The 25796-nt window shown below is 39.6% G+C and overlaps 1 protein-coding gene across 3 annotated transcripts; it reads right to left on the bottom strand.

The window, feature by feature from the left end:
• Positions 1 to 500: 500 nt before the first annotated feature.
• Hikeshi (heat shock protein nuclear import factor hikeshi) lies at positions 501 to 25249 on the bottom strand. Of its 3 annotated transcripts, XM_052159043.1 has the most exons (5): positions 25010 to 25249; positions 19218 to 19455; positions 5699 to 5850; positions 2045 to 2163; positions 501 to 817 (listed from the first exon to the last, which is right to left on the bottom strand). In XM_052159043.1, the coding sequence occupies exons 1-5, from the start codon at positions 25037 to 25039 to the stop codon at positions 763 to 765; spliced, it is 594 nt and encodes a 197-aa protein (XP_052015003.1). In that variant the 5' UTR covers positions 25040 to 25249; the 3' UTR covers positions 501 to 762. The 3 variants fall into 3 exon arrangements, with proteins under 3 accessions (XP_052015003.1, XP_052015012.1, XP_052015020.1); XM_052159052.1 differs by lacking the exon at positions 19218 to 19455 and having other exon boundaries at positions 25010 to 25248; XM_052159060.1 differs by lacking the exons at positions 19218 to 19455; positions 25010 to 25249 and adding an exon at positions 12692 to 12807.
• Positions 25250 to 25796: the final 547 nt, after the last annotated feature.

Raw genomic sequence — 25796 nt, 5'->3', positions numbered from 1 at the left:
TTCACTGGTATTAAACATAGAAAATTTATTAAATAACAACAGGACTGTTATCAACCTGAAGATATAAAAACTCACAACCAACTTTTCTCGATTGAAGAACAACAAACTTGCTAACCTTAAGAAATACTTCCTAAAACGAATGAGGTGGTGTGTCCTGTAAGGCCAGCCCTCAGGAGCAAGGGCACTCAGCTACAGAGGGATGTGAGACTAGCCTGGGCCACGTGTCTCAAAAACAAAAAACAAAAAGAAAGAAAAGAAATACTCCCAGAAGATAATCTTCCCATCTTAAAATATACATTTGACATGTTTTTCAAAGGTTCCCCAATTATGAATATTTGATTTGAAGTTAACTACGTTAAGCAGGGCATGATGAATAAAGCCGGTAATCACAGCACTAATTACTGGCCATCCTGGGCCACATGAGACCCTTAAAACCAAGCAACAAAGTCACCTACTCTAGCAAAGTACTGTGAGAATAAACGAAAAGGTTACACATGCAATGGTATTTCAACTACTCCTGCTGTGAGTAGGATTTATTTTAAGAAATGAATGACAGCTGATACAAAATGTTTGCCTCCAAGAAGTATATATCACACTTACAAGGGAGAAGGTAATTAATATTGAACATTCTCCTTGTTCACAGTTCTAATTTCTATAAGGGTTTTATAAGTCTCAGTCACTAAGCAGGGTTTTTTGAAAGGTAGACTTCATGACCTTATGACTTCATACTTTTACATGACATGACAAATCATTTTATTCAAATTATGTTTTCCAAAAGAGAGGGTTCTGTGCTAGTCGTCTTTGAAAGTTTTCATACCTAGAAAAGAAAATCCAAATTTGTATAAGAACATTTCAATCACAATTTCATAATTTATTAAATAACATATCAACAATAGTTTTTATGACATTTCTAAAACACTATGATAAAACAAGGAGAAAGCAAGCCTGGAAATTATTAGAACAAGAGCGGGCTGGGCAGTGGGGGCACACGCCTTTAATCCTAGTACTTGGGAGGCAGAGGCAGGTGGATTTCTGAGTTCGAGGCCAGCCTGGTCTACAGAGTGAGTTCCAGGACAGCCAGGGCTACACAGAGAAACCCTGTCTTGAAAAAAAAAAACAAAAAAAAAAAAAAAAAAAAAAAAAGGAAGAACAAGAGCGGTGACCTGAGGTGAGATGGGACTGACCACTCTTGGCAGAGGCAGCAATCACCTTGACCTTCGCAGAGACAGAGCCAATGCGAGAAGGTCAAGGAACAGAATCATCGCAGATACTGCAGATTCCTGAAAGCAATTTGCTCAAAGTCACAGCAGCAATGGGACGAAATGCAAATCTCATCTCTTCTGGTGCCCCTCACTGCAGCAGAGCACTACTGCCTACACAGCTTCCCTAACATCTCCTCACTGGGACATTCAAAGGGAAACGAAACCCCTACAAAACATAGGAAGTGGGAGAAAAATGATTTAATAGACATTCTGTTCAAGGTGTAGTGTGAGCCACGAGATGCCTGGCTGACTTGTGATTTTGGTTATTACTATTTTTATTTTACATAAAAGAACACTTTGCATGTCTGTATGTGTACCATGTATGTGTGTGAAGAGGATATCAGATCCTTCCTCTGGAACTGGAGTTACAATTAGCCGTGGGTGCTGGGAACTGAACCCAGGGCCTCGGTAAGAGCAGCAAATGCTCTTACTCACTAAGTCGTCTCTCCAGCCCCTGGGAGAAAATGTTTTTTGATCCATTGTTCAAGTATATAGTACTTCTAACTCAACATATACCCTAATAGTGATCCCTAAAACACAGACAACTGTGTTTCCCTACCTAACTCTATGAATTCCTAATGGCTACCATGTAACAGGATATTTAGGATATGAACTATTCCAGATCTGAATGCTACAGAAAAGACATTATTAGCATGCAATACATTAACACATGTTGATATCTACAATAAAAAACTGTTTACCTCTCAAAGAAGACATACATTCACATGCAAATATATATAGTTACTAAAGTCTGAATACTAGTTATTGGAATTGGCTCATACCATTTCAGAACCACATTTGCTGGGATGAACATTTCCGATGGATTTGGTGTCATCTGGGCCTGAGAGAGAGCAAATGATGAAGCAAAATTGTAGAAGTTGTCCAACATCTTCTGTGTGAACTGAAAAGTTAACAGTTGATGTTAGATAGTTCATTAAATGTGCAGTTTAGATCAATACTTTTATTGTAAAGTATCTGCATGTTAACTTGGTTTAAGGAATATAAGCTCTAAGTCGGCCAGGTGTGCTGGCACACACTTTTTACTCCAGCACTTGGGAGGCTGCGACAGCCAGATTTCTATCCGTTCCAGACCAGCCTGGTCTACATAGTTTCAGGCCATCCAGCACTACAGAGAGACCTTGCCTCAATAAATAAAGTTCTAAGTCCACTGAGAAAAGTTTTTTTTAGTTATAAGGTGATATTTGTCTAGAGAAGTAAAAGAGAAATCTTCCTTTGAACCCCTCTCATCTCTGTATAAGTACACCCCTTTTTCCTTCAATCATCATATTTTCTCATATAAAACAATAACCTCCTCTACAAGGCCTTTGTCTTGACAGAAATATAAAAGCTGAAGTATTATTAGAAAAGCTACAGCCATATGGTGATAGTGCAAACCTTTAATCTCAGCACTTGGAGGCAAGCAGAACTCTGAGTCCAAAGCCAGCCTGGTCTACAAAGTGAGTTCCAGGACAGCCAGGGCTATGCAGAGAAACCCTGTCTCAAAAAGAAGGAAGGAAGAAAGGAAGGAAGGAAGGAAGGAAGGAAGGAAGGAAGGAAGGAAGGAAGGAAAGGGAAGGGAAGGAAGGAGGGAAGGAAGAGGGGAGGGAGGGAGGGAGGGAAGGAAGAAAGAAAGAGAGGAAGGAGAGGGAGGGAAGGAGGGAAAAAGAAAAAGAAACAAAAATAGAAAAACAAGAAAGAAAGACAAGAAAATATGAGGAGAGGGAGAGGGAGAGAGGAAGAGGGAGAGAGGAAGAGGGAAAGAGGGAGAGAGGGAGAGAGAGAGAGAGAGAAAGGGAGAGGAAAAGAGGAAGAGAGGGGGAAGGGTCAGGGGAGGGGGAGAGGAAGGGGGGAAGGAGAGGAGGGGGAGGGGGAAGGGAAGGGGGAGAGGAAAGAAGGAAAGGGGACTGGTGGGGAGAAAAGCTCCTGGTCCCATTACTGTAAAGAGAGCAGGCTGGCCATTTCTCCCAGGGGTTAATCTGTATCTTTTCACTGATCCTAAAATGATCAATCTACTAATATCCTGCCAATGTCCATGGTAGAAATTAGAAGTAAGCTCATTAATTCTTAATGAAAATCAAATGATCTTAAAGGCAATGAACCTTAAAGTTAAAAAATTAAAGGCAGTGCTACATTGGGCTCACTCAAAAACAACCTTCCAGACCACAGAGATGGTTCAGAAGGTAAGGGAAGATGCCGGGCAAGGCGGGCGGCCTGGGTTCATCACAGAGACCCACAGTGGAAAAGAGAACCAACTCAACAAAAGTTGTCTTCTGACTGCCACAATCACACATGTGCCCACTAACACATGTGTAACACACACAATAATAATAGTAATAGTAATAATAATAATAAATGTAAAACAAATGATCTTCCCAGCATTACTTTCTCAAAAATACAAAACCAGCTCTGAAAATTCCTGATGCATCTTTTTCACAAAAGGAATTACCTTATTTGGGGTTTTGAAATCTGCACATTTATGGGATGAAGAAATATAATTCAAGGATCTACCATTATCATTACTATCAAGAATTAGTAAGGTCTTTTCAGAACAAGGGGCCACTCCTCCGTTCTTCTTGTACCTCATTTGATGTGTGGATTATGTTTTGGGTATTCCAGTTTTCTAGGTTAATATCCACTTATTAGTGAGTGCATACCATGATTCACCTTTTGAGTCTGGGTTACCTCACTTAGTATGATGTTCTCCAGCTCCATCCATTTGCCTAAGAATTTCATGAATTCATTGTTTCTAATGGCTGAATAGTACTCCATTGTGGGTGGGAAAACAGGGGGAGGGAAGGGGACTGATGGGACTTTCGGGGAGTGGGGGGTCCAGAAAAGGGGAAATCATTTGAAATGTAAGTAAATATATCAATAAATTAAAAAAAAAAAAAAAGAATTAGTAAGGTCACAAACCAAAAGGTTACTATTAGAAACAAAGTTCACAGCAACCCTCCACACCAGCAATAAGACTTCTTTCCTTCCTGTCTGTCCTTCTGTGATGCAGACAGGTAGACAATGGGAAAAGAAAGGGAATCAAGGTGCCCAGAACTAAATGCAAGTTGAATGCTACTTTCAAAAAATTAGAATTTCCACAAAATTTAACAAGGTGTTAATGTCTAGAACACAATAAGGTTATTAAAATTATTATTAGGGAGAGTATCTAAGCCTATTCTTTCTGATGAGGAGAAGGAATTTGGACTATTAGACATTAATAAGACTTAGCTGGGATTAGATTTCTGTGGTTTGAGGCCAGCCTGATCTAAGAGTGAGTTCCAGGAAACCCTATCTCGAAGAAAAAAAAAAAAAGAAAGAAAAAGAAAAAAAAAGTTAACTGGCAGTTAGGCAGTGGTGGTCCATCCACATCTTTAATAACTGCACTCAGGAGGTAGAGTCAAGTGCATCTCTGTGGTCTGCAGCCAACCTGATCTACATAGTAAATTCTAGGCCAGCCAGAGCCTAGTGAGCCCTTGTCTCAAAACAACAAAAAAGGAAATAGAACTTTAGCAAAGAGGCATGAAAGTAAACTACCTAGAGTAAAAAAATCCAAAATATAATTGAATATAGGTGACATTATATAGGACAAAGGTGTTGTTTACTCTGGGATTGGAAGCTAATCATTAAAACAATGGGACAGAAAAAAATAAAACAAATAAAAATAATTCAACAGAGAAGATGAATAAAGAAACGTCAATACTAACTATAAAACAGCCCAAGCAGATTACATGAGACCCAAATAACAAACTTATAGTAGAAAATAAAAAAGAAAAAGAAAAAAAAAAGAAAGGAAAAACCAGTGAATGTCAAAGTGGTATGATTTATACTTGCAGATTCTGAACACAAATTAGAACTAGAAACAAAAAGTATACAAAAGAGTCAGGTTGGAGAAATCTAGAAATTAGTAGCTATGAGAGAATATAACAAAGGGCTTAAGTCTACAAGGACAGCTGCTCCCTTATTCTGTATGCTTCTGTGTATTTATCTGTACTTTAAAAATGCTTGACACAGAGTACATACATAATACAAAGTGTGGAATACCTAGCTTGTTCTCTGTACTTCATATACTTAAAATATTTCATAATAAATGTTCAATAAAAATACAAGTGCTTTATTTAAAGGCTCAAAAATGTATAAGCTTACAGAGCAGAGAGAAGACTGGTGGCTTGAAGGTTAAGGGAAGGGGGGGTGCGGGGCAGAGCTGCATGTATAACAGAAGATTACACATGGAAAGCACACTGCAAACCTGCTAAGACATCAGATCATAAGTGGGCTTATACAGCGAAGAATGCAGCGCTGTGGATATGTTATCTAGCTTTAGTTTCCTCACAAAATAAGACATAGAACAGAACATTATTTTAAACACCACAGAGATATACAATTTTGTGAAATATACCATAATGGGGGCGGGACAAAAGAGAAATGAAACTTGTGTGCATCACCTGCGTAAAGGAGTCAACTGAGGACACAGCAGCGCTGCCTACAGGAGTCTGCTGAGCCAGACTGTCCAACAATTCCACCGAAATTCCAATCTGGGCAACAGATGGGGTTCGCACAATATTCATGGCTCCAAATGGGTGCTGGCTTCCTTCTCCTGAAAGAAATTTACAGGTGCTACAAATTTCAAACTAACTTGTACTCATTCAAATTCCTCTGCAAATGAGGAATCTCTTATTTAACACATTAAAGTATGAAGTTTATCATTATGATTCTGATAACTGAAGGCTGTCTCACTTCTAGGTCCCATTCTGTGACTGCTGCTTTGGACCTTAAGGTCTGTTCTCCACTCACATGTCACGGCTGTGACTCTGATAAAGCTCCCCTGAAAGGAAAATCATCCTAGTTGTCCTTTGATGTGAACCGCCAGCTCTAAGACACAACAGAATAAATGTATTCATCTTCCAGATCTCATCACCACACAAAAGTAAGAATATACATGTCATAAACCAGATCTCTAATGGATATGTATGGTCACATCTTCTGCTTTCTCTGCACGTGCACGGTCAAATACAATACTTCAAATCTTGGACCTCTGAAACCTTTAGTGGCTCATAATTTTTTCAAGTAAGGAACATCAGCTTCTCTAGCTATAATATGCAAAACATTCTCATTTTTACATTTATAAACCTTAAGAATAGCCAACGAATGATGGGACCAGTGAGATGTCTCTATAGATAAAGGAACCCATATGGTAAAAGAGAACCAACCCCTACCAGCTGTCCTCAGATCTCCACATATACCCTGTGGAGTACTCGCACAGACAATAAATAAATATATAAAAACTATAACAAGCAGAGCTAGCAAGAGAGCTCAGCAGGTGAAGGCACCTGCCAAGTCTAACTGCCAAGCTCCACCTTCAGGATCCCCGGGAGAAAGGTGCGCACCAGCTCCCACAGCTGGTCTTTGGCTCCTAGGGCTCACAACATGGAGCGCCCTTGGGGCTGCTTGGCGGGAATCTGACTTTGGGCCCAAGAAGAGGAAGTAGGCTTAGGCAGGAATCTAATTTTAGGCTAGAACAAAGAAGCAGGCTTTGATATCTTGGTCATCCTGATAAGCCCTTAGAAACAGAGATAAGGGAGCGACCAGGGACTTTGTTTATGGCCTTGCTCGTTCCTAGACTATTTGTGTTTATTGTCTTGCTTGTTCCTCAACCTAGAACTGACCTTATTACTTGCATGTAATTAAAATGGTATAAAAGCAGATTGGAAAAACATAAACCCTCCACAGCCTCGGAACTGGCAGGGATCCGACTACAAGGTGTCTAATTGACTTTTTTTAATCCTCACTCCTGCACTGGAGAACCTGTTTAATGACTGAGCTGGCTTGGTCACAAACACACACAGGATAACGTTTAGATATAGAAAATAAAATTAAACAACTCTTCAAGAATGCCCAATTTATGATAGTTACCCTGATTGTCAACTTGGCAGAACCAAGGGCCAAGCTTGTGCTTGTGAGGGATTGTCTAGATGGGTTACCTGGGATGGGCAAACCCATAGTTCTAGTTTTCTTCATGTTGCTATGATAAAATACACTGACCAAAAGAAGGAAAAGAAAGATTTGGCTTATACTTCTAAGTTACAGTCCATCATTAAGGGATGGATGACAGGAGCGGGGCGGTGGTGGCGCACACCTGTAATCCCAGCACTCTGGGAGGCAGAGGCAGGCAGATTTCTGAGTTCGAGGCCAGCCTGGTCTACATAGTGAGTTCTAGGACAGCCAGGGCTACACAGAGAAACCCTGTCTCGAAAAAAATAAATCCATAAAACCAAAAAAAAAAGGCAGGGGAGGTGGGGGTAGAAATGGATGAGAGGAAGTCAAGAAGGAGCCTGAAGCAAACACCTCAGAGAAACACAGCTTGCAGGCACGCCCTCGGGCTCTTCCGTAGCTATCATCCTCACACAGCCAGAGACCACAGACCACAGGCCTCAGGAATGCTGCCACTCAAGGTAGGCTAGGCACAGACATGTTCCAGACCAACCTGACCTAGAAAGTTCAACAACTGAGAAGTCTCCTCTCAGATAACTGCAGGCTGTCAACTGAAAATGTGTAAGGGAAACAAGGCACCACCAATCCTAAATGTGGTAATATTATAAAATGGGCTGGAGTCCTGGCCTGGAGAGAAAGACAGCTGAGCACAAGCATTCGTCTATTTAGTTTGTCTGAGGCAGGGTTTCTTTGTGTAGCCTTGGCTATCCTCAAACTCACAGAGATTCACCTGCCTCTGCCTCCCTGAGTGCTAGATTAATGGCATGCACCACCACCACCCAGCCATTCATTGATTTCTAATTGATACAATGTGAAATTAGAACAACTCCGGGGTTCCTGCAGCAGTGACTTCAGGCGTGATAATCCTTCCTTTTTTTGTTGCTTTGCTCAGGTGTTTGGTCATGGCAAGTGGTCTGGTAACATAGCAACCAATGGTTTTTTGATTTCACATTTGTACTATTTCACTTCAATTACCTTTGCACATATATTTTCACCAAATACTCAAGATATTACCAAATACTGAACAGTAAGTTCTTTTTAAATAACTGAGTAAAATATCCTATTTTCTTTTGGTCCTTAAAAACAGTTCTATGGTCAACACTTACTTAAAGAAACCCAGGTGAAGAGACTGACATCTAAAGACCCAGTATCTAAGATTTTGCTAATACAAGCAACTTCACTATCATTCTAGAATGTATTTCCCCTTTATTCTTTTATTTCCCTTTGCATTTCTGTCTATAAAACTTCCTCTGTCTGCTTCTTTCTTTACCATTATGAATAAAGTCTGAAGAGGCTGAACTCCAGATTCTGTTTAATAAAAGCAAAAGGCCATAAAGATCAGGTCTTCAGTCTTTTCTATTTCTTTTAAAGACAGTGTAACTGGAGCTGGGCATGGTGGCATATGCCTTGAATCCCAGTATGTGGAGTGCAAAGGTAGATGGATTTCTGTTGAATTTGAAGCGAGCCTTACCTACATGATGAGTTTCTAGGACAGTCTGGGCTAAACAGAGACTGTACCAAAAAACCAAAACAGCCAAAAAAAAAAAAAAAGGAAAAATGTTCTATGAAGAATATATGTTGGTGAAATGAAAAATTCTTGCTTACATCTTGCTTATTTTGTATGACCTAGAACCTAAGAATACAGCTTATATGTTTAAAGTTGTTTAAAGAAAAATATGCCATAGAAACTTCCTGTAGCCTAGAAAGACTAAAATATTCGCTAAAAAGCCAGCCAACTCTGCCCTGGGCAATTCCATCACCCCTCCATGTTCCCTACCATATTCAACCCCTTTTCTCTGAGCACAGTTAAAAACAATGGTGAGTTGAAAATGCAATAATGTTCTGATTGAATCCACAGTGTGAGACTGGAACAGTATGACACAGCCAACTACAGCTGGGATTTTAGAAATGATCTACTGCACTTCTGTAATTGTAGATAGTCTATTTAGTCTATTAAAAATGAATTAAGGGGCCAAGGAGATGGCTCAGTTGGAAAATTGCTTGCCTCACAACCACAAGGACCCAAGCTTAGTCCCCAGAATACACATAAAAGGCCATGTGTGCTGGTTCACACCTGTAGTCCCAGCACTGGCCAGCCAACTAAACACAGCTGGTAAGACACAGGTTACAGAAGACCCTGTCTCAAAAGATAAGGTGGACATCTCCTAGGAACAACACCGAAAGTGTATATGTAACATAAAAGTTGTTCTTTGGAAGACCTGTATAAAAGCATGAAATGTAATTTACCTAAGTCCTCAAGAAAAAACATAAAAGCTTCAAGTCCTCTGTTTCATGTGCTGTATGTGCGCACAGCAGCTAAGGAAGAAAAACTGAAAATGTTTATGACAAAGGAGCGTAGTTGCCACACAGTAACATTTGAATATGACAACATATGTTGCAAACTAACACAAGCATCTTAAAAGCATTCTTAGTAATGAGCAGAAAGATTAGAAATCAAATATATATAATCTATAAATGTAGATGTAGATATGTGTGCTTCAAATATCTTTTTTCTATATACATATTTAATACGATATGTATGAAAATATATTTGTCACTAATTTCAAAAAATGCATCTTAAAACTCTATTGTTAGTAAATATATTAACTTAAATAAAAATATCTAACATATCTGAATTTGGATATTTAAAATATATGTACAGAACATCAAACTCTACCAATTTAGGAGATATTAACAGTTTCTACTCTCAACAAACTTCAACTCTTAACTAGGGCTATGAAGCTACTTAGCTATTCTAAACTAGTTTCATTATCTGAATGATTTCTGGTTTTGTTTTTGAGACAAGATTTCATGCAGCTTGGCCTTGACTGGCCTTGAACTCTTGATCCTGCTGTTGCCCCATCTCTATGGGGAGACTAGGTGGTTGGGGTACTACCATATTCAGTTTCTCTGGTGATTTCTTTCTTTTTTTTTTTTTTAATTTATTTATTATTATATGTAAGTACACTGTAGCTGTCTCCAGACACTCCAGAAGAGGGCATCAGATTTCATTACAGATGGTTGTGAGCCACCATGTGGTTGCTGGGATTTGAACTCAGGACCTTCAGAAGAGCATTCAGTGCTCTTAACCACTGAGCCATCTCTCCAGCCCCTCTCTGGTGATTTCTAATATCCCTTGTAACACTGGCGTTTCACAACTCTAAAAAGAAAACAACCATTAACTGTGCACCAACTGTGCCATTTTACTTATGTCTAATGTATTTTGCATATCTTATATCTAATTCTTGCATTTTGCATATATTACATGTATTTAATGCTTGTAAAACAACTTGCACTGTGGTTATGATGATAACGTGAATTCTCGATGGTTAACCCATCTAGGTTAAGAGCTAGGTGTGGGGGCACATGCCAGAAGTCCCATCTACTCAGGTGCTTGAGGCAGGAAAACTTCTTGAGTAAGAGAGCATTTGGGCAGTACAGCAAGACCCCTTGACAGCTGAGCATGGTAGTGTACACCTATATCCTAGCCCTTGGAAGGTAGAGGCAGGAGTTTAAGTCCATTCTTAGCTACATAGTGAGTGTGGGGCCAGCCTGGGCTACATAAGACCATATCTCAAAAACAAAATCAACCAGTCAACAAAATTATGAAACTTGGAAAATGGCTCAGAAAGGAGAGATCTGAACTAAACCTAATGTTCCTGTAACTGCACATGAGGTTAAGAAGCATAACATACAGAGATCTCTGTAGCAGGCAGTGTTTCAAATTCAGTAAGGGACCCTGCCCATCAAGAATAAGGGAGAAAGTGAAAGACACCTCAATTCCTGGCCTCACAAGTACACATACAAGCAAGTGCATACACACACACACACGAGAAAAACAAAAGCAGGGCCCATGTTTAAAAAAAAAAAAAAGCCGGGCGTTGGTGGCGCACGCCTGTAATCCCAGCACTCTGGGAGGTAGAGGCAGGCAGATTTCTGAGTTTGAGGCCAGCCTGGTCTAGTTCCAGGACAGCCAGGGCTATACAGAGAAACCCTGTCTCGAAAAAAAACAAATCCAAAAAAACCAAAAAAAAAAAAAAAAAAAAAAAAAAAAACACAGGTAAGTAGTGGCCCATTCCTTTAATCCCAGCACTGGAGACAGAGGCAGGCAGATTTCTGTGAGTCCAAGGCCACCCTGGTCTACACAGCAAGTTCCAGAACAGCCAAGGCTATAAGTCGAGAAATGTGTTTTTAAAAAAGGATATTCCAGCCATTATTCTTTGGTGACAGCTTTTTTTAAATAAGTATTTTAAATGTTACTGTTATGAAAGGCAAATAAAAGATAAGCAATTATACCAGATGAAAGACTAGACGGGTAACAAGTAATGTATGATCTGCAGAGATCTTAGATGACAGATAAAAGGCATTTTGGGGACAAATGACAAAAAAACTAGAGCAGGCTGCAAATTAGATGAGCTTGCTGTGTTTGCATTAATTCTCAACGTCATCACACTGTGTTTCTACGCAAGATTATGCCATGGAGCTACAAAACAAACGCTCCCACACTCAGCAGCAAAGGAGACAAAAGTACAACATATTCTCCAAACTTTCAGAAGAAAGACAAATGACCACCGGCCAGAAAGGCAGTTCAGCAGGTCAATGCATTGATTGCTGACAATCTGAGCGCCTGACAAACCGAGTTCAAGCCTCGGGATCTATGTGGTAAGGGAGAGACAATCCTCAGCTCACCATGGCACACACACATGTGTAACACACACATAAAAACAAATACATAAATGTAACTCTTTTCTATCTAGATGACAAATGTGACAAATGATAAATGTGGGGAAAGAGTATAAGGAATCTTTGTACAGGTCTTATATTCTCCACTGATTTATTTTTGTCTGATGCAGAAGTCAGTGGTAGTGCCTCACATTCGTATCACAAACACAATCCCTAATTTATTTAAATGTGTATGTGTGAGTGCCTGTATGTATGTACCATATGTGTGCATGGAGCCCATGGAGGCCAGAGCAGGGAGGGTATCAGGTCCTCGGAACCTACAGTTATAGACAAATTGTGAGCTACCATGTGGGTGCTGAGAACTGAACCCAGGTCCTCTGCAAGTGCGCTTAACCATTGAGCCATCTCTCCAGCCTCCGGAATTGCCAGTTAAAAACCTGAGTTCCAAACTAACAGTATCTCATAATTGGGCTTTGGTCAAAACAGTATAAAGAAAAACTCAACTACAAGGTACCTAATTTACTCTGGAGGCCTGGAACACAAAATATAATCCTTTACTAATAACAAGTTTGTAGTTTATAAAACCCCACTACAATACTTATTCACATAAACACTTGTTTTCTCTTACACCACAGGCAATTTGAGCAACTACTTATTATTCTAAAAAGTATAATCACACATTAAAAGTGCTATAAACACAAATGAGAATTTGTCAAGCTCTATGGAAGTGTTTTCATATCTGACCTAAGGTCCTACTCCCCCACCTGCTCTTCCAATCTTGGCCTCTTCTGTTTCCCATTCTCCATATAATTCTCCACTGTAGAAGTCACTGGAATGCTCCCTGACTGAGGCATTCGCTACTTCCTCCTTGTCTCTTGAAACACTTTACAAATAGTTAACCTACAGAGAAAAGGAAGGTTTGAAATTGAACTTTTGTGTGTATGAACAGGTATGTGCCTGTGGCTTCAAATAATATTTGAACTCTGCAAACACTTATCTTTGACAGACGAATGCACATAAACATGATTAGACATACATTATTTATGTTTTTCTCTAAGTACTTACTTATCTTTCTCAAGAGACACTGCTTTCTACTTCTAAATTCAGAATCAAAATTTTAACCCATAATCTGAAAAGCATCACACTCAGATTCCTGATTCATCGCAAATTGAAACAATATTTCACAGCATTTCATTATTCACAGCTGCTACAGGTTTTAACAGACATTTAATGTGAAACCACTTTTCGGTTGCCCCTCTGAATGCTGAAAGCAGTATCAAGGCTTCTGAAGAGTCTTAATATTAATACCACAAAGGATAAATACCACTTTCAAAACTCAGATATGACATTTAAAGAAACAATTGAAAAAGGTAATAATGGGTGTTAAAATAAAAATTAAGATAAAATAGGTATATGTGGAAATGGATTTTGAATTCTTAGAGTACCTTTTATGTTAATGAGATTACAGAGAGTAAAAATACTTTATTGGCAATAAAGTATTTATTTACATCTTTATTGGTATTAAAGATGTAATCCGCTAAGAAAATTCTCAAGAAATTCTCAAATTCTCTGGAAATGAAATACTTTGGTGGACCAAACTAAGTCAAAATAAAAGTATGTAAATAGCCTTTTTGCCTATGTTATTTGACTCAGGGAAAATGTGGAAACTCCAAACATTAGAGAAAATAGGCAGCGTATCTTAACAGAGCATCTGGCTTCCTGTTGCCTAACTTGAATACCAAGAACACCAAAGCTGGCAAGGCATGGGAGCACATGCCTTTAGTTCCAGAGAGGCAGAGGCAGGCCGATCTTTGTGAGTTCGATGCCAACAAGGTCTACATGATAAGTTCCAGGACAGCCAGAGCTATGGAGAGACCCTATCTCAAAGACAAAATAAAACAAAACACCCCACCACTAATTTTAAACTATAAAAACAGTAAAAATAGCCGGGCGGTGGTGGCACACGCCTGTGATCCCAGCACTCTGGGAGGCAGAGGCAGGAGGATTTCTGAGTTTGAGGCCAGCCTGGTTTTCAGAGTGAGTTCCAGGACAGCCAGGGCTATACAGAGAAACCCTGTCTTGAAAAAAACCAAAAAAAAAAAAAAAGTAAAAATTGAGACAAATATTTTTAATTCAGAATAATCAAAAATATTTTGTCCTAAATCTATCATTATATTCAGAATTGTACTAAATGAATCAACACACAAGGAAGCCTGAAGATAAAATATAAAAATTACCAAATTTCACTTCAAAGTCATCAACATATATAGATATTTACTTCTAGATTAATCCATGGAATATTGTAAAAAGTGAAGGATAATCTCTAGGAAAAAGAAATACAGCTTATGGTTAAACTTTAAAATATTCAATCAAAAAGAATGCCAAAAACAGGAGAAAAATAATCAAAATGAAAATGTTAAAGCAAAGTTTGAAAATCCATGAGCTGACCCAACTCCCTCGTTAGAAAGCTGCTGGTTCTAAGAAGAGCTTCGGCCACAACTACCTGGAGCTCCTTCAGCGACTCCCTCCCAGCCTTGACGGGCTTGGGTAGCTTTGCTCACCCTTAAACACTCTGGCTTGAAGTAGTATCTCAAAGATTAAAAAACATGACTCTAGTATAAAGATGATTCCAGCCTTCAGCCTAGGCAATGCTGTGAGTCTGTATATAAAATACGCCAGCAAACTTCTGGCTTTCAACTGGCACTCAATTCCACCTACAACTTTATACTTAAGGCTGGGTTATCATGTCACTCAAGCTTCTCAAATCCAAATCACAAGTATTCTTTCTTCCCACAGTCCATTGCTCTTCTTCCTACACTGCTTATTACTACAAATGAAGAGCAACATAAATCCAATCTTTCTATCATTTTCCAAGTCAGTCTCTATTGTTTAAAAAAAAATATAAAAGTAACTATTTCCATGTTATTTCTATTTTTTTTTCTCCAGACAGGGTTTCTCTGTAGACCAGGCTGGCCTCGAACTCAGAAATCCACCTGCCTCTGCCTCCCAGAGCGCTGGGATTACAGGTGTGCACCACCACGGCCCGGCTGTTATTTCTATTCTTTTAAACCAAATAAATACAGTCTAGCAAGAAGGCTCAGTAGGTAAAGTTTCCTGCTGCTAGGCCTAACAACCCAAGTTCCATAACTTATATCCACATGGTGAGAAAACCAAATCCCAAAAGCTGCCGTGTGACCTTAACAAGCTTGTGTCTACATACATACATGTGCATTCCTTTTTAATTAACAAATGGTAACAAACAGTAATTTATCTTTGTCTTTTACTTAAAAACAAAGCAGTGAAACCTCCCAAATGAATACCGAGTGAATGTGCTCACTGAGAGCAAAGTGCTCTTGCTGGCTTTTAAACAAGTGCTGAATCTACTGGACATTCATTTCCCAAGAAGTTAAAAAAAAAACAAAAACTTTCAAAACATATCCTAAGCTAGACAGAAACCAAAACTCATAATCCATTCAGATGACACCAAAATGTAAACTTCTATTAAATAATACACTTATCAAACACACCAAAAAAAGGTAGTCAAAGACAGAGAAAAAAGATATTTTCAAGACGGGCAGTGGTGGTGCACACCTTTAATCCCAGCACTTGGGAGGCAGAGGCAGGCAGATTTCTGAGTTCCAGGCCAGCCTGGACTATAGAGTGAGTTCCAGGACAGCCAGGACTACACAGAGAAACCCTGTCTCGAAAAAACAAAAATAAAATAAAATAAAAAATTTAAAAAAAAAAGATATTTTTAGATCATGAATCTGAAAAAGAACTCATATTGACAACTCTCGAAATTCTAATTTCCAGAAGTAGAAGTAACAGAATATGCTGTCACCCAACACCTGGGAGGCTGATGTAGAAAAACCACCAAGTTTAAACCTTCCGAATCTACATGGCAAGTTCTCCTGACTGTGGAGGAAAGGAAGAGGAAGAAGAGCAAGAGAGGGGGAGGGGAAGAAGAAGGGAAGATCTCTGAGAAAAAAGCAAAGATTTGAGCTCACATCAAAAAGCCGGGCACAGCAGAGACCACCCTAGTCTAAAAGTGAGTTTCCTGGAAAGCTAGGGCTACACAGAGAAACCCTGTCTTTGGAGGAAAAAGAAGGCACATGAAAAAGAATTCTCAGTATCATAAAACATTTGGAAAATGTTCATTAAAACCACAATGAAGAGGCAGGCGGTGGTGGTGATGATGGATGCCTTTAATCCCAACACTCAGGAAAAAGAGGCAGAAAGGTCTCTTGAGTTCAAGGCCAGCCTGATAAACAATGTGAGTTCCAGGACAGCCTGAGCTGTTACACAGAGAAACCCAGTCTCAAAAAATGGAAAGAAAAGAAAAAAGGAAAAAGAAAAGAAAAGAAATAAAATACACAATGAGGTACTACTTCTAATACTAACATGCCTAAGACAGATCATACCAAGGACATCGTATGGCAAGGATTTGGCAAAAATAGAGTAGACTCTTCAATGGCAAAGTATACAAGTACTGTATTATCCAGCACTGCACTCCTGGACGCTCATCCTAAAGAAGTAACTACCATATAAATTTATATGTATGTTCACATACATAGTTACAAAACTTATTCTTTTATTTACGCTAAGTACAGAGTATAGGTATGGAGGTCAGAGTCCGAAGTCAGAGGTCAGACAACTTGCAGAAGTTAGTTTTCTCTTTCTACCATGTGAGTCCTAGAGAGTAAATTCAGACCGTCAGGCTTGATGGCAAGTGCCTTTACCTATGAGCAACTTTAAGACCCAACTATCTAGAGCTCTCCCTCCCAGCTGTTCATTAAGCTGTTAATACTAGTCAGTCCCCCACAGTGGTACACACCTTTAATCTCAGCTCTTGAAAGTCAGAGGCAGGTTGATCTTAGTGAGTTCAGGGTCAATCTGTTCTACATAGTCAGTAGAACAAGTCAATCAAGGCTACATAGACCCAAGGGAAAACTCAGGGAAAAAAGGGTAGAGTGAATAAACTTCAGTATGTGTTCGACATCAATAGAATGCTACATAACAATGAACAACTGTCTGGGTAATGTAACAGTTTACATTAATGTATGCTTTAAAAAAAAAAGCACAAATAATTCAATGGTTCCTAGCAGAAATGCCACACTTAAGCTTTGTACGGCATGCAATTCTATTAAAAGAGCTTGTAACCAACAACAGAAAAGGAATGAATAGTGATACACGGTATAGTATAAATAATTCCAAAATTAATTGTGCTCAATTAAAGAAGCTATCTCCTGAAAAGTACACATTATATGTGATATCATTTATATAATTCTAGAAAATATAAATTCTTTTATGATATCAGAATAGATATCATAGTTGCCTGCACTTGCGGAGGAGATCTAAGAGAAAGGATCACAAAGGAGAGGCAGGACCCGAGGGTGCAACAGCAGCCGGGGACAGAGAGTGAAGAACTGGTGAGCCAGGCCAGAATGTCATGACAAGACTCAAGAGCTCCAGAAATCACTAGGAGGTGACAGGATGGCTGAGAAGAACAGGAAGAGAAAGAGTATGCCTGGAGGGGAGTAGAGTGTGAGCACAGGGGAACAGAATTCCAGCCAGCAGGTGAGGTCACAGGCGGGCCTAACTCCGGGTGAGTGAATGAATGGGTGTGAGGAGAGTCCCTCTGAGGGGCAGGTCGAAGCTGAGGTGCTTGGACTTGAACCCAAGGCCTTGTGCATGGTATGCAAGTTTTCTGACCACTGAGGTATGCATTCCTACTTCCATTAAAAGAATTTACTGTTTTGTAAAAAAAGAAGGCTCTCAAAATTTATCTTTCAAAGCCAGATATTAACATATTTACAGATTGTAATTCAGGACTCTGCATCCAGTCATATCAAAACAAAAAGATAGGAAATTTAAATAAGCTTATCAGTTTTAAAAATGGATGATGAGACTGTTTTGACTCATATAATACTGTATACATTAAAAATGTTTATAATGAAAACCAAAATAGCAGCTCAATTTACTTTGTTTTTTTTTAATGCAGATATTAAGTATCATGATTATTCAACTTATTCATAGTATGTCTATTTAGAACTTTCATCTACTCAAATCCATTCTGTTTGCATTTATTTGTAGCACACAAACTTTGATCAAAGCAGGCACCTATTTATTAAGTAGATAAACATGTTACCTACACTGCCTAAATCAGCCTTTGCTTGCCTCCATGTGTAATTTCTTACTATTTTTTTTTTTTGTTTTTTTTGAGACAGGGTTTCTCTGTATAGCCCTGGCTGTCCTGGAACTCACTCTGTAGACCAGGCTGGCCTCCAACTCAGAAATCCACCTGCCTCTGCCTCCCAGGTACTGGGATTAAAGGTGTGTGCCACCACGCCAGGCTCCCATGTGTGATTTCTATAAGAAATGTATTTGTATACATGTCATCTAGATTTAAGAGAAAGACTCGGCAGCAAATGTTATCCAATCTAAGCTTATTTTCACATTTCTTCACAAAAATACTTCAAAGTAAAGATTATGCCCCCTCATTGTTAACATAATCAAAAGAACTCTAGAGCTCAAAGAGTTGAAAACAATTACATGTGTACATGCAAATTCACCTATGTGAATGTGGGTGTGAATATTCACTTATATAAGCATGTGAATACAAGAGGAAGCAAATATTCACGTGTACATGTTCAAATACATGTGTGAGTGCACATGAACATGTCTGTAGAGGGTAAGGTCAATCTTAGGTGTTATTCCTAGAGATTGTCCACATTGTTTTTTGCCGGATTTCCCATTGGCCTGGAGTGTGCCACCGTGGCTAGGCTGACTGCCAGCAACCCCCAGGGTACTCCTGTCTCTGCCTCCGTAGTGCTGCGATGACAATGGCAAACCACCACATCTTACTTTCTATATGCTTGCAGAGAGCACTGCCAACTGAGCCATGCAAGAGTTCAAACTTTTAATGAAAAATACCAATTTTATTTCCTATACTGTTGTAATTCTATCTATTTGTATTTAAGACAGATATGCATACTCTAAAATGTGAAGAAAAAAAAAAACCCTCCTTTATTAAAACACTCAGGAACTCAGAAAAGTCCAAATCAAACGGTGAATGTGCTTTCCTTCCTTCAGGGCCAGAGGGCGAGTGTGGCATGCCTTAGCAGCTTCTCCTGCTTTTACCACTTTTCAAATGCTTCTGTATCATCTATTCTTACAAAAAGAATATTATATACTACTATTACTCAGAAAAACCATGATGGAAGCTGTACTTCATGTTCTGTCATTTACAAGAAAGCTTAACTATGACACTATTTGAATTGTTACTCTTACCAGATTTAAGACCTGATATTTTGAAGATGGCACTTGGCTTCCCATTCGTGACAAATCCTAGGAGCTGCCACACTGGCACCCCATTTGAGTCAGGATAGGAAAAGTAGACAGATCCTCCCATCCCCTCAGGAAATGGGATTGTTCCCAGCATAAAAACCACAACATGGTTGATATTTTCATAATCAGGCAAGTCAAAAACAAATTTATCCTCTGCCACTTGCTGTGCAGCTGTTTGCACCTAGAAAATAAAAAACCAGTCTTAGTTCCAGAATTTGATGAGTTACTGTAACCTTTAGTACTGCTACAAACTGTCACCAGTATAGTCATTACACTTCATAAAATTTTGTTAGCCTAATATTCTAATTACAAAACCACCAAAAAAATAAATCAAAAAAATAAAATCCAAAGCCAAATATTTAGTCTTAAAATGCTCATTTAAAAATACTGCTACATTCTCTCAACAGCTCCCTGAGTGGGTTTTTACCTACAAAACCACCTGTGGTTTAGGAACAGTGTTAAGAATGAGCACATAGCGGCACACTCTTAGAATCCCAGGACTTGAACGGTCATTCTCAGCTACATGGCAAGTTTGAGGCTGCCTGGACCACATGAGATGCCATCCCAAATACAAAAGCCTTATGAAAATGAGAAAGTGTGAGAGACTGAATCACAAACCAGGGAGCCTGTATGGAACCGGCCTCTGTACATTACAATTGTGCAGCTTGGTCTTCACGTGGGACTCCTAACAGTGGAAGCAGGGGCTGTCTCTGACTCTGCTCCCTGCTTCTGGGACCCTTTCCTCCTACTAGTCATATTGCAACTTAAAAAGCCATGGCTAGTTGATGTCCATAGGAGGCCTGCCCTTTTCTGAAGAGAAAAGAGAGGTGGGTGTTAGGGGGCTCCCTGAAAGGAGAGGAAAAAGAATTCATGTTCACATGAACACTATTAGGATTTTTATCCTCAGTCTGAAGGATAGAGGGTCAGGTAAGTAAAATGGGTACTCAAGGGCTGGAGAGATGGCTCAGTAGTTAAGAGCACTGACTGCTCTTCCAGAGGTCCTGAGTTCAATTCCCAGCAACACATGGTGGCTCACAACCATCTGTAATGAGATCTGATGCCCTCTTCTGGTATGTTTGAAGACAACTACAATGCAATGTGCTTAGGTGTATATATGTATATGTGTGTGTGTGTGTGTGTGTGTGTGTGTATAAATATATAAAATAGTGAAATAAAATTTAAAAAAATGGGTGCTCAATTATTCTAAGATTCTGGATTTGTAAATTCAGCCACTAAAATTTATTTATAACCCAAAGTCAAGGCTTGTAGGATTTCTGCCATCACTGACCAACAAACACTCTCTAGGGCAGAACGAGAAAACACAGTAAGTCGCCTTACTGAAACCATTTCCATCTAAAACTGAACACGGTTGTGTAGTGCCTTCTGGTCTCAGCTCCCACGTGTAAACAAATGTCCTTTTGGCAATGTTTTTAGTGTCACTTTGTGCTTTTGTTGTGATTTTTATGTTTAAAATGGTCACTTTGTAAAGTAGTTCTTAATGTCTCTACTTGCAAAATGACTACAAAATGCCTCCAAGGAAAAAATACATTGTTATACTTTTCTTCAGGTATAAGGTATAATAGTGTTAGGCCATGAGTTGAATATTAAACAACAGTGGTTTCTGTTGGAAACAGACACTGCTATGTATTCCTGGCTGGTCTGGAATTGGCTTATGTAAATCTCCCTCACCCCTTCTGCTAGCCTAGAATGACAGTTTAGTTCTCCAGCCTGGTATTGAGATTACAGTTGTATACCATCAGTCCCAGCGCAATAACACAGGTTTTTAAAGACATGTAAATATATATGATATAAAGTCAAGACAAGATGTTTTAACAGCTGCCAAGGGAGGGTACCTGGTGAGAGGATTGGGAGGAGGGTGGGCACACACTGCAACTGGGATGTAAATAACTTAAAACTAAAAAAATAAAAAGTATTAAAAAAATGCTGAAACCAAAGATCCTCAGGAACCTAATCCTTAACTAGTTGTAAAGATTAATTTTTACCACTGGGGCTTCAAATTAAAGAAAACTTTACTTTTGAGAAGCTTAAAAATTCAGCCAAGGGCTACACTGTCTCGAAAACACACACACACACACACACACACACACACACACACACAAAATTGGTGGACTTGGGAGGCAGAGGCTGGCGGATTTCTGAGTTCGAGGCCAGCCTGGTCTACAGAGTGAGTTCCAGGACAGCTAGGGCTACACAGAGAAACCCTATCTCAAAAAACAAAAACAAACAAAAAAAAGCAAAACAAAACAAAACAAAAAGATAGTAAACCAGGTATGGTGGCACATATATCCTGGAAAGAGAGTCAAGAAAGTCAGGAGATCATGGCCAACCTTGGCTTACATAGCAAGTTGGAATTCACTATGAATTCCTGTGTGGTGAGGTTAGGGCCATTGGTTCCAGCACATAAATTTCTGTCTTTATTATGAACTGATACTGCCGAATCAGTATGCATCATTTAAAAAAAATAGCAATTTTGAGGAGACTCAGATAAACAGATTGTCTAAATTTTAGCTTATATGGGATTTTTATTTTATTTTAGGTTTCTGTAATTTTTTTAATTGTAATTGCTATTCATCTAAACAACAAATCATTACTACAATTATTCTGAAGACTAAACAATTAACTGATTGAATTTCTATTTTGACTCCGGGTTTCTCTAGGTAGCTGAATGTCCTAGCTAGAACATTCTCTGAGGACCAGGCCTGGCTCTGCCTCCTAATTGCACGGATTAAAGTTATGCGCTACCACATACCCAGCCCTACCCAAATCTTAAATTCTTAATGTCTGAATGTAACTAATTTTCTGTGCCCAATATTTGCTGCTACTTAAATGCTTACCCCCCCCCCCGCTGCTATAATTTCCTATCCTGCCCATACAAGAAAACTTAAACTTAATTCTATAAACTAAACTAAACTACCTGTAAACTAAACTAAATCCCAAGATGTCAAAGCTGAGTATCAGGAGCTCGCATAGCTCGCGCCAGCCTCAAGTTCAGTAGAGGATGACCTTCAATTCCAAATCCTCTGCCTCTATTCCCAGGTGTCAGATTTACAGGTACAAGTAACTGTACTTGACTAGGGCTAGGTGTTTAAGGTCAAGTTCAGATTCCCTTTTATGAAATTTACTGACCCAATTTAAATTTTTCCACCATAAAAAAAAATAAATAAAACAAAAAGCAAAAATATAATCCAAAACTTCCTATAGTGCTAAATTCAACTTCACCAAGTTTTAGCAAATATATTTCTTGGAAGTCATGAGAAACTATGGTATTCATAGGTATGGAAAGAACCATAAGGCAAAATAAGTATTTGTTTCAACTTTTATTGCACAGGCAAGAGACATTCTGTAAATGTCCACCCACATTCCAATCCCCTTTAAAAGACAGGATCTTTTGCATGGGGCCCAAGTTAGCCTTGAGAGATCTAACCAACCTCGAATTTCTGTCTCCACCTCCCAAGTGCTAAGATTACAGCGGTGTGCCACCATATCCAACTAGACAGTCTAATCCTTGACCTTAATTAAAACAAACAAAAAAATGGGGGTAGGGAAAAGTTTCCTTTCTTTGGGTTCTTTTTCAAAAGAACAAACAAACAAACAAACAAACCAAAAACAAAAAAAAACTAGGGCTAAAGAGAAGGCTCAGTGATTAAGAGCACCGACTGCTCTTCCAGAGGTCCTGAGTTCAATTCCCAGAAACTTCATGGTGGCTTACAACCATCTTTAATGGAATCCGATGTCCCCTTCTGGTGTGTATGAAGACAGCTACAGTGTACTTAAATATATTAAATAAATAAACTTAAAAAAACGAAGGGTTGTGGTGATGAAGGCTTTAATCCCAGCACTGGGGAGGCAGAGGGAAACATGTGCATTTGAGGCTAGCCTATTATATAGAGCAACTTCCAGGACAGCTAGAACTACACAGAGAAACCCTGTCTTAGAGAAATAAAAGGAAAAAGAAAAAAAGATCGAAGAATGAAAATTAGGTTTGTGAGTTCGAGGCCAGCCTGGTCTACAAAGTGAGTTCCAGGATAGCCAGGACAACACAGAGAAACCCTGTCTCGGGGGAAAAAAAATTTAGGTTTGTAAGTTTCAATAGGTGGTTTTTCTAGCAAAAAAAAATGGAGTTAAGTTCTGAGATGTTAGTAGGTCTATTTGTCCTTCATTTTCATTTATGTCTAATGATATATAATTCAAAGCCAAAGAATCTTGTCTTGAACAAATATCAACTGGATATTTATCATATAAATTTGATATTGGGCAAATGAAGCAGCAGATAGCTCTAAATTCCCTTCCAGATTAGCTCACAATAGAACACACAAACTCTGCCTAGGATTTTGTTGTTTTGTTTTTGTGGTACTGGAGTTTGAACCCACATCTTGGGCTTACAATAATTCTGAGCTGGATGTGGTGGCACACACCTTTAACTCAGCACTTGGAAGTAGGCCAATCTCTAGAGTTCAAGCCCATCCTGGTCTGCAAGTCCTAGGTCACCCATGGGTACACAAAGAAACCCATTCTCAAGAAAGGGAAAAAAATTTTTTTTTACTACTGAATTATACTCCCAACACCCTTTTTTTGAGACAGGTTCTAGCCTTGCAACCATGATCCTCCTCCCTCAGTCTTCTGAATTGCTGGAATTACAGGTGTAAGCCGCCAAGCCGGGCTTTATTAATCGCAGACATCTGAGTAACACGCCCTTCTCAAATTGTTTCTTTCATTTTTCAACCCCAGAGCTCCCACTGGGACATTCCAAAAGTAGTTCAGCGGTGTTAGCACTACCCCACCTCCACGGGAGCCTCCCATTAGCAGGAGAAGGTGGATTCTTAGAACCACGTGTTTTCTTAAGAGCAGCATGTACAGAATACATTATCAAAAGCTGGTGAAAACGGAGGAGTGGAGAGCTCGCTTACCACGCGTGAGGCACAATTTAACAAAGAGGCTGCAATATTTAACAAAGCAAGGAGAAACAAAACAAAGAAAAATAGCTCTGAAGAATCACGCCTCAAGACAGAACGTAGATGGTTTCTACAGGACCAAACAAGATTCACTCTGGGTTACTCCTCTACTCCTCCCAGCACTCGTTTCATTCAATTCTAAGACTCCGGCTAAGGAAGGACATCCCTTTTGACCAAAAAGAAAGCATTATACTCGAATCCTTTACTTATCAAAGATATGGCTCACACCTAAATTTCAGTCATTTCAATTAACCAACTCGCAATTATTTTAATTTTAAATTAGGTCAGTAAACATCTGAAAGGGAGTCTTCCAAAGACTTTTAAAAAAAAAACCTCATTGTCCGGAAAATGAAAATTTTCGAAAAACACTTAGCTTTAGATTACAAATCTCAGCTTTACTTCTAAGAGACATTATCAATTTAAGCGAGTAATTACACTATCTATTGAGTGTACGTTCCTGAACTGCAAAAAGAGCACGAGTATCTCACGAATTACCACGGTTACGGCGAAATGCCGTGCAGAAGGCTGAAAGAACAAGTAATTACAGCAGGTGGAACAAAATACGCACTCAATAATATGCAGCAATATCCTGACAGCTTCTCAAACACAGCTAAGAGTTGGGCCAGCATACCACTCCCCGACGCACAAGGCCAGAAAAAAAGACAATGCCCAGGTTTCCCCGCGTTCCTAGCGCCGTGCACCGTGCCACCACCCAGCTCTCAGTCACCGACCCCTTCCTGCCACCGCCCGGGCCATCCTCACCAGCCTCCCCGCCACCAGGCAGCCAAACATGGCAGCGCCCTCGGCGCCTCTGCTCGGCCAGCGGGCACCTCAGGCCGGACACCAGGAATTCCACAGCCACTGTCCCAATTGAACTCAAGAACCTTCCAGAATTTGCAGGAAGGAACGTGCCCCTCCACTACATAGCAACACAGGAACGCATCTGGGCCGGCGACCTCTGACCTTCCCTTGCTAACCAGCACGCCTCTCAGGAACGAGTACTTCCGGGTCCTTACCCCGTTTCCTCCTTCTAAGGCAGTAAGGAGGAGCCGGTATCGCACTAAGACTACAAATCCCATAGAGACGTGCGCCAGCCTCCGGGTGGGCGAGCCCGGAGAATTTGAAAGTTAGGACTGACAGTACGTGACTTCCGTGCATGTGTGAGTCAAAATGTCTATATACGGTGCTGGGAGAAGACCTTTCTGATGTTTGTGTAACATTTTAGGAGTAACAATGCGCCTTTGCCAGAATCGTTTCACCCAGTCTCTCCCTTCCGAAGCTCAATGGGGTAAATATTATCTCCATTTTATACTGAGGGCAATTGGTTCAGCATAACCAGCCCTAAAGCTCACTGGTTTTGTGAGCGTAAATTCAAGTTGTCACCCAATTACTGCGTTCTTTCTGACAAACACTATCTCAAAAGTGTTAATGTATTTTTTGGTGTTTTGGGCGGGGGAGGGGGGGTTGTTTGCTTGTTTGGTTTTGTTTTTGATGTTTTCGAGACAGGGTTTCTCTGTGTAGCCCTGGCTGTCCTAGTGAGTTCCAGCCC

Source organism: Apodemus sylvaticus, chromosome 1 (assembly GCF_947179515.1).
Source record: "Apodemus sylvaticus chromosome 1, mApoSyl1.1, whole genome shotgun sequence".
Lineage (NCBI taxonomy): Eukaryota > Metazoa > Chordata > Mammalia > Rodentia > Muridae > Apodemus > Apodemus sylvaticus.
The sequence above is the reverse complement of the archived record's forward strand: the minus strand, read 5'-3'. Positions and strand labels throughout refer to the sequence as shown.

Bases quoted from the DNA above. Each gene is read 5' to 3' on its own strand.
- Hikeshi (XM_052159043.1), bottom strand. From the start codon at position 25,039: ATGTTTGGCTGCCTGGTGGCGGGGAGGCTG. The intron at 19,456-25,009 runs GTGAGGATGGCC...TTTATTTTCTAG, and splicing joins GCCTGGTGGCGGGGAGGCTG to GTGCAAACAGCTGCACAGCA. The intron at 818-2,044 runs GTATGAGCCAAT...TTTCTTTTCTAG, and splicing joins GCAAATGTGGTTCTGAAATG to GTATGAAAACTTTCAAAGAC.